This window comes from Paramormyrops kingsleyae, chromosome 8, assembly GCF_048594095.1.
Source record: "Paramormyrops kingsleyae isolate MSU_618 chromosome 8, PKINGS_0.4, whole genome shotgun sequence".
NCBI lineage: Eukaryota > Metazoa > Chordata > Actinopteri > Osteoglossiformes > Mormyridae > Paramormyrops > Paramormyrops kingsleyae.
Window position 1 is genome coordinate 22,136,585 of NC_132804.1, and position 9,103 is coordinate 22,145,687.

Consider the following 9,103-nt stretch of genomic DNA (forward strand, 5'->3'; position numbering starts at 1 on the left):
GACCCTAAGACCTGGAATGAAATCTGAGCCTGATGCTGGATCAGCCTGGGCTTCTCCCTCTCCCTCTCCCTGCCTCCCTGATTGTGGGCCAGCGACAGAAAATGTCCACCTCCACACGATCCCAACCATTCACACTGTCACAGCCCCATTTTAGACTGGGAAACAGTGGATAAGATAAACAGACCAGGAAGCTACCACACAGCAGGATGGTAGAATCACTTTATTTAAAGGCATATTACTTTAAATTAATGCATTATTATTATTATTATTATCATTTATCCTGGGAAAACTAACACCCCTTTCAACTTGAACCATGAATATTTTAACAGTGCACAGTTTGTTGGGCCAGTGGAACAGAGCAGTGGAGCAGTGTGCAGTGGGCGTGGACTGATGGGAAAGGGTGTGGCTTAATAGGGTGAGAATGCAATGGGAGGGCTGGAGAGGGCTGGAGAGGGCGTGACTCAGTGCATTAAGGTGAGGCACAGCATTCAAAGGTGCGGCCCAACATACCAGGGTGTGGCAGGGGAGACTCAACGGACGAGGCCGGGGGGGGGCTGAGGGATTCGATCCCTGCAAGCAGCATGCCGATGCAGACAGGAACATGATTTGTGTGGAGTTTCAATTACATGTTGGGTGGACTGCAAGGGAGAGGCTGCAGAGCCTCACTGACTGTACAAGAACATGTGTGCACACCCACCCCTATAACCGTAATGGTACCTCTCAGTACACCAGTCACTCACAGTGAGGATGGATCCATTTCCGTCCTCCCCAAGTCCCTGGATCTTAAACACAATATATAAACAGTAAACTGAAAATAACGAGCAAATGCAGAACACCACATCTCAGCTTTCAGGCCGGGAACCATGACATTAAAATCCAAGGAGGAAAAAAAAAAAAAGAACATGGAGAATATAGTCTGAAAGCGGCACAAATCGCAGCCTGTCGGGCGTATGGAGGGTAAGGGAGGTAAAACCAATGCTAAACTACAAAACTTAAAATGGTCTGTCAACACACTCTGTTTACAGATGTACAAAGTCAAACACTTAATGATTGTAGGAGGATAACATGGCATATGAATGAGTGTGACACAGTGGAGAGCTGCAGCATCTCTTCTGGCAGGGTTAAACTCAAAGAGTTATTTTTAAAAAAGGTGTTTTATGTGGGGGAAGTGTGCACACTTTGTGTTTTGCCCTTCCATGAAGATCACAACAGATGGTCAGCACTTGTGAGAAACCCCTTTGTTCACCAGTTCTTGTATCAGGGCTCTTGGTCACCACTCTAGCTGGGTCAAAAATCGGAAGACGCCGAGTGTCGGGTTGAGAAAGTGGACGCATTTACTGCGCGTTCACATCGACTCTTTGCGGCACCGGTTCTGGACCAAGGCGGGGTCAGATCTCCTGCAGCAGGTCAGCGGGGAAGAATCCCAGCTTGCGTCCGGTGCTGACCTTCAGGTACCCGTTCACCTCCTCCCCCTTTTTGACCACAATCTGACAACATGGAAAACCAATAAGAAAGACGACATTAACAGCCTGTGTCATCATTCCTGGCTTCTGGTCTCCGTGATCTTGGTGCGCCCCACCTGGTCTTTCTTCAGCGTGATCTGCCCCATCTCCCTGTTCCCGACGAAGGAGCGGGTCACCTTGTACACTTGTTCCCCGGCTCGCACCCGGATGATGTAGGATGCTGGGAAGAAGCCAGCTTTTTCCCCAAGTTTCCCCTGCATCGACAGGACAGACCACAGCCCCCACAGCCATACGTATCAGATAAAACCAAGCTGCTGGCCTAGAAGATACCCGACAGCTACCCCAGGTCGTGGTTATGTCGGCAGCTTCAAACAAAGTGCTGGGAAAAGCCCTCGGGGAGGAAACGATACAGCGTAACATCTTACCCGCCACCACTCCTCATTGGAGTCGTCGAGCACGGCGATGCGGTCACCAGGGCTGCGGGGTCACAGACACATACCAGAGTTTGCTAGCGCTCATCGATGCCAAAAACGCAGAACCACAGTTCAGAGGAAGTTCTTATAGGGAGAGGAATGGATTAATGTAAACGGTATTCTAGGCTGCAGCCTAGGGGCCAAACCCAGCAAAATCAGGGATCCTCACTTTGATTAGCAGATTATTTACTTTACATCGATTTTAATTATACTGGCTCCAAAAAACAGTTCAGGGGTCCCACTAGTCTTGTTAGTCTAGGGTGCCCAGAGGAGTTAATCTGCCTCTGATGAGTGTGGTCAGCTCATGGAGGAAGTGGAGAAGAGGCTGGGCTGTAGGGGCAGACAGCTGAAGTGGGGTGGGGTGGGGTGGGGGGGCTGCAGGACAGAGTTGTAGAAGTGATATAGAGACGAGGACTTACTGGAGGTCCAGATCATCCTTCTCAATGGCCTTAAAGCGATACAGGGCCATGTAATAGTGTGACTGGGAGAAGACGCCGAGCTTTCCTGCTTGGGGCTTCTTGTTCTGAAACCACATGGACGGCGGCCAGGCTGTAAATCACAGCCGTATCGCATTCGCCCCATGCGAGACATTTGGCACCAATGCAGCGGACTCGATGAAAAACCAGAGTCGGGCTGAATCATAATGACCCCCAATCTGGCCGATAGGGGCCGGGGCAGACGTGACTCCGTACCTTGTCGTCAGCCGCCGATTTGTCTCCTTTCTTATCGCCTTCTGCGCTCCCTGTAACGTCAAAGAGGAAACTCACACGCACGTCTCCTACACCCCATATCATGCTGCCATCGCCACGGGAACCCCAGCCTCCTCCTGTCTGACTCTCAGCTAGCTGAGACCATCGCGGGGAGCGGCGCGTCAAAGATCAGGCGCGGACGGGTAGACTCACCGCCCTCTGCTCCACCTTCCTCAATTTTGGGCGGGATCTCCTCCTCTTCCATCATCATCATCATCATCTGCAGCATGGAGAAGCGCCGCATTCAGGCCATATGTCACAGCATTCAGCTGAAGCTACAATTACCGCTTTGCACTGACAGCTAAACATCATCGCTTCTGGTTTGCTTCCTGCTTCCTACCAGCAGTTTTTTTTCCTTTTTCTTTTTTTTCGTGTGAACGCCGTGTCAGGAATAGCACTGTGGAGATGTCCCTCGCATTACACCCCCTGAGAACGGGGTGGTGGTGGTGGGGGGGGGGGGGGATACAAAAACCTCAGTGGGGTCACGATTTAACAGCTGCTCACATGGTTCCCGTCCCTCTGCACCTGTCAGCGCCACACCTGTCCGTGAAATTGCACAGTCAGCCGGGCGACACAGAGGCCCTAAAGTCCACCAGGTTCGGTTGGCGTGTGCTGTACACAGGCAGACAGGATGATGGCTTTAAGGAAACCAAAGATGTGCGATTTGAAAACCCAACAATAGGAGGCTGGACAGTTAATACTGAAGACTTAACTATTATATTGTTATATGCGATAGCGACATTAAAACAAGCATTCTTCGTTTTTTTCTGCATCCAAAGTGCGGGTTGCCAGGGAAACGGAACAGGCACGGCTTTCATGGCAGGCCACAGCCCCGCCCCCGCCCCCGCTCCTAACGGGAGTCTCCTTGACGTCAGAGCGGACGCCTTCACTTCACGCTTCCTCCCATCCGCCGCTCGCCGGCGTAAAAATAGCCGCACGCCCTTACTGCCGCAGCAGCTGCACACCGGAGGGTCGCCTCTCATTACTGTGCCGACAAGCACACAGTGGAGCGGGCAGTGGCCGTGGGGGGGGGGGCGGCACTGCTGGGACGCCGGCGGGGGCCCATGAGCGGCCAACAGCCGGAAGCCGCCCACATCCTGAAGCTCTCAGGTCCAAACGTCTGGTCCAGCCCACCGCTGGCCAAATGCACACACATCTGTCACACAGACACTCCACAAAATTCATCTCCTATTACTGTCCTCCCCTTGTCTGTGAGCATGTCGCCTGATACGCCAAGTATATAACAAGTGACACATACTAGTTGGAACGTCGTGCATCGAAGGTGATTTCCTGTCGGTGACAGTAGGCCAATATCTGAATTTTTAATATTAATTGCGAGCATATTCATTGCCCTGTGCTTCTTACTTAAAGCATTACTCAGTCAGCTGGGGCTCCTGTCGTTTCTCCTTGCCAAACAGTTGTTTTTAGATCATTTTTGATTTTATCCCCACATTGATTCTGCAGCCATATTCCTGATTTTTCAGTTTCTTAAGCAAATGACTAAGATATTATCGCCATTTCCGACTGACATTCACAATGATCCACCTTCTCCTCTTAAATCCAGTGACCCTTCTGAATGTTTTTGTTTTTTTCTTTCTTCTTTTACAGACCTCAACCTGCCTGGCAGACCACAGAGCAGCAGGAGAGCACCACCTACGTTCTTCTTGTCCTCAGAGCCCTTCTTGCGCTCCTTGTTGGCCATGATGACTCCAGTGCGCAGTGTTTCAAACACGGGGTCAGTACGGTTGGACTGTGCTGGCCAGGGAGGAGAGAGTCCGTCAGGGAGACGAGTGCGAGGCACCAGCACATGTCACATGACACATTTTATCATTAGCATTATCATTAGCATACCAACACACGTAGCGTCCAATTTTTAATACTCAACAGTAATTATATAGTTAACATTTCAGCCCCACACTCATGATTTGGAAGCTGTCTGAGGGCCGAACGTTTTCACTTGAGCTGAACAAAAACACATTATATAAGCAGCAGTGAAATGAGGTTTGGGAGATGGAGCAGGTTACATAACAACGGGATGCAAGCGAGCGCAGGCCCTGGTGCGGGATGTCGGGGTTTGGCTCACAGAACGGCAGAAGCTCCTTCACGGTGGCGTTCTGCTGGCTGCTGTAGAGAGGAGAGCTGTAGGCCCGTCTGAAGCCAGGGGGCTAGAGGGAAGGGGGGGGGGACAGGGGGGTGGAACAGGAGGAGAGGGAGAGGAGGACAGAGAGGAGGACAAGGGAGTTTAGGGAAGAAATGAATGGGGAAGTCTTCAGCGATGCTACTCATGTCTTATTTAATCATGTCTCAGATTGAAGTCTTTGGCAAAAGCACAGAAAACACATCTCTGCCTCAAAATAGCATCATTCACAAAGACCTGCAAACGTGCTGATGAGGAATCGGAGACTTTATTCCCTCTGATGTGTCCTTTGCATGCATCTATGTTGAGTGTTTGTCTACAGTGATGTTCATTGATATTTGTGGCCCAAGGCTCTATTTTGGTACTACAGTCACTATAGCGCTCAGGTAAGAATTTCCTGGAAGATGATGGATGGATGGATGGATGACAAGCTTTGAAATCGAGCTTGCTTGTGTTGAGAATGGAGACTAAACTAAAGGCACAGAGGCACTCCCCGCGAATGCAGCGTAGACGACAGGCAGACCGTCAGCCAGGAGGCGAGGCAGCTCACGATTTTGCCGAAGCATCTCTGGAACTCCACGTAGGACTGGCACTGGTGGTGGATGTTGGTCTTGCAGTTTTTACACCTCAGAGCAAATTTGTTGTTGACTGAAGGGTAAGACAGGAGAGAGAAGCGAGGAATTGACGCCAATATCAACCCCTTGTACACTAATTAGCATGCACTAGCCACTCAGTATCTATGCAAGTAATGCTGAATGCTCTGCCCTAAAGTATAACAGACAGAAATGCATTAAATACATCTCATGAAAGAGCAGGAGTAGCACATTACTGAATAGTGAGGTGCAACAAGAAATCAAGGCTCAAATCCCAAGATGGAAAAGCAGCATTTGGAAGCATTTTCCTTAATTTTTTTTGTGTTTAAGGTTTAAGGCTTAAACACTCAGCTGTGCAAGCCTGCAATATCTGACATCACACATGTTGCTATGGGTGAAGGTGCGGAGGTCACAGTGAAACAGATGCATGGCGCTCTGGCAAACTCACGGACTATCATGCGGGCGCACACGTCGCAGAATTTGGGCTTTTTGCAGTAGTGGTCCTTGAACTTGTGGGGCTTGTCGTTGACAGGTTTGACTGGCTCTGGGGGCGGCGGCTCCTCCTTCTCCTCCTCCTCCACCTCCTCGTCATAGACGAAATACACCTGCGGGCCGACGGCCGAGTCGTGTCTCCCTCAGTGGCGGTAAGCTAGCCGGGCTCCATACGATACAGAAATGCAACGTGACGCGGCAAGCGTAACGCAACTGCAGCCAGCATCGGAGAGGCTAAGGACTCAAAAATCACAGTTCCGTGACGGGTTCTGGTGTCGTACCCATGAAGATAGCATGACACACAAATGCATTCTTTCATTCTGTGCAGAACATTCGCATGGACATAATTGTGGGCATCTCCTGTACTTTGTTGACATAAAAATGCCTCAAGTCTTACAAGCCAGCAGATACTCAACCCCGCCCCCCCCCCCAGTGCTGTGACTCACAGCTACAGCCCACAGGTATGTTAGTCACATGCCATTCTCCGATGCAACTTCCTACGTAACAACAGATGACCGGAATGTTTTCCATGACACGTGCCATTCTAATACGTGTAGGATTAAGCACCTGTACCTTTAGAGCTAATTATAATTAGTAACATTGGAAACAACTGAAATATGAATAGGTTCATATCTCATCCCATGCAGGGCACCCAGTCATGTGCCCTGGGCTTTACCCAGCGGGAGATGCTGCAGGCTCACTGCCTCGGTGTAACGGATGAGCAGTTACGGAATCTCATACCTGAAAAGATTTCCTCAAACGGTCAGCTGGACTGACCACAAATCAGAACGATTGATTGATTTTTTTTTTTTTTTTTTTTGAACATCCGGCATGATACTCAAGCCAACAGCAAACCACAGTAAAACCTCCCCTGAAGCTCCTGTGTTTAACCTCGCTCACGACCCCTTCGCCGCTGTCAATCCATGCTACTTCTGCATCGAGCAAAGGCCCGTCCGTACCTGGAAGAATCCTGGAATAGGCAAATCTTTCTGTAGCATCCCAGCTCCCCAAGTAGAGAATCAGGAACATTCCTGTCTTACCTGAGGAACATTCCTCATTCCTTATCCCTCGTCCTGGACTCAGAAGGGGCCTTTACCCTTGTTTATAGAAGCACCGAGTGCCACCTCATCCGTTCGCGGTCCAAGGTGCTCCCATCCCCTCAACCTGTCCATTGTTACCTCAGCCCCTCTCGTTCCACCCTTCCTCAAAGCACAGCCCCCCCCCCCCCCCAGGAAACCTTGAACCTCTGTTTTATTAATTAGCTCCCCCCCGTCACATGCTGCATCACTCCACCAGCTCTACTCTGCTCCAGCGGCGCAGCTGTGGAATTAAGGGAGGTCCGAAAATAGACTTCAACAGAGACCCGGAAAAACTCCCAAACGCAACTGATGTAGAGTGTTTGACACCGTTCCTAAATATACCGTAAAGCGCGCAGCCTGTGCTCCAACATGGCCGAAACCTCAGCTTATTATCCCCCGTCCAGTTAGCCTGCTTGCCGATGTTGATTCTGTGTGGGTCTGAAAAGGTCTGAAGGAGATGGCTTGAAGGAGTGTTTAAGCCTCAATCTGCACAGCTGTCCTATTAGGCTCTCTTTTGGCACGCAAGTACAGAGGGTTAGTGAAACACTGATTTACTGTGGGATCACTTAAGGGAGCAACTCTACCATGTTGTCGCTTTCTTTGACAACGTTCTCCGGAACTGGCGGGTTGTCATGGATGTCCAAAGAATCCTTGTCGTCTAGTCTGAAACAGAGGCACACGGCAGAGAACTTTGGGTGTGCTGGACACAGTAACGGATAGACCGGGGAAATGTGACACATGTGTGACTTGGATGACGACAGACACACAGATTTCTGTGTGCCTAAAAGTATTACAAAGATGGAGTTTGATTTGCCAAAGTATCATTAACATGACCCAAGACAGATGGTCTCAAAATTTCCCTTATTGTTAGCAAAAGCAACACTTAAACTTCAGAAGAGCTTAACTAAAGGGTAGACAATGTGCACTATTAGCTATCAGTCAATTCACAGATCTCCTAATTCTGCTGCACCAGTGGGATTAATGAGGAAACACTGCCCAGTTTTAACCCAATAGGAAGCAGATGCGACCAATCAGTGACTGAGAAGACACAAAAGGGCGGGTCTTACATAAACGAAGGACTTTTTGATTTGTTAAGCAGCACCAGGTAGGATACAGAAGGCCAGCAACCGCGACATCACAGGCATCACAATGCAAAGACAAGCCCACACACAGGCAGTGGGACTCACTGGTCATACTGGGCCATTTTGTGATGAAGGTCAGACTGCTTTCGTGCAGCTTAGGTCAGCAAAGGGGAGGGGGAATCTGTGGAGATAATGGCTTTAATGTTCATGCACTAACACCTCGCAGCTTTACACATTCAATACAATATCAGATTTTGGTCTAGTAATTACTAGCAGACATGGGATTCTCACTGTTTATAGCCAATGTTTGATTGTTTTCTGTACCAAAATAAACTAATAAATCCCTCTCTTAGAATACATATATCAGATATATATACCAGATATATATTAGATGCACACAATAGTAGAGAAACTGGATGATGAACACTTCTTTGACTTTTAAGACGCTCGATGAAAGCAAACAGATGAGACTCCGTCACAAACGGACGCCTACAGAGGAGAAATGCAATCCTCTCGGGGTTAAAAAGGAGCACAACTAGAATAGCAGTGAGGAGCCACCCCGACTTCATCCTCAGCTACGTCATTGTGACTTTTAAACATCTCCGTTACCCTCATGACAGAATGGGGTTTCAGATTTTTCCAAAAAACCAACTGAAAAATGGCAAGCTCAAGACACATCTAAAATACAGAGATGGGCCAGGAAAGACTGCCCCCTCCCACAATAAACTAAGTGACCAGAGCATTGACTTCCCCCCAAGAATTCCTTCCTTACCAGTTGGGTCGCTTCCTTGCGGGAGTGGTCCACACGATCTGAAGACACGCAGTTGGACACCACGCGGATTTACAGATCGTTTTCCTGGGTTTGGTGCTTTAGGCAATCAGCTTTCCAGAAAGAGTTCTGACAGGTGGAAGCAGCGAGGGCAGCATGTCCCCAACACTCCTGGGCTGTTTGTGTGTCAGAGTGACAGCTTGGGACAGCTGCCCCCCCGCCCCTACCACAACCCTAACCAAGCATAGCTGACGAGGAGAAATCAG

At 49.4% G+C, this 9,103-nt stretch overlaps 1 protein-coding gene across 1 annotated transcript; it reads right to left on the reverse strand.

Annotated features, from left to right (window-relative positions):
* Positions 1–205: 205 nt before the first annotated feature.
* stac3 (SH3 and cysteine rich domain 3) lies at positions 206–9,073 on the reverse strand. The gene is made up of 13 exons (XM_023795260.2): positions 8,841–9,073; positions 8,174–8,249; positions 7,571–7,649; positions 5,864–6,020; positions 5,373–5,470; positions 4,769–4,850; positions 4,343–4,440; positions 2,839–2,905; positions 2,629–2,678; positions 2,356–2,459; positions 1,889–1,940; positions 1,580–1,717; positions 206–1,487 (listed from the first exon to the last, which is right to left on the reverse strand). The coding sequence occupies exons 2-13, from the start codon at positions 8,188–8,190 to the stop codon at positions 1,389–1,391; spliced, it is 1,041 nt and encodes a 346-aa protein (XP_023651028.1). The 5' UTR covers positions 8,191–8,249; positions 8,841–9,073; the 3' UTR covers positions 206–1,388.
* Positions 9,074–9,103: the final 30 nt, after the last annotated feature.

Coding starts and splice junctions, on each gene's coding strand:
- stac3 (XM_023795260.2), bottom strand. Junction 5,471..5,863: donor GTGCGCCCGCATGATAGTCC/GTGAGTTTGCCA, acceptor CTTACCCTTCAG/TCAACAACAAATTTGCTCTG. Junction 4,851..5,372: donor AGAGATGCTTCGGCAAAATC/GTGAGCTGCCTC, acceptor CCTTCCCTCTAG/CCCCCTGGCTTCAGACGGGC.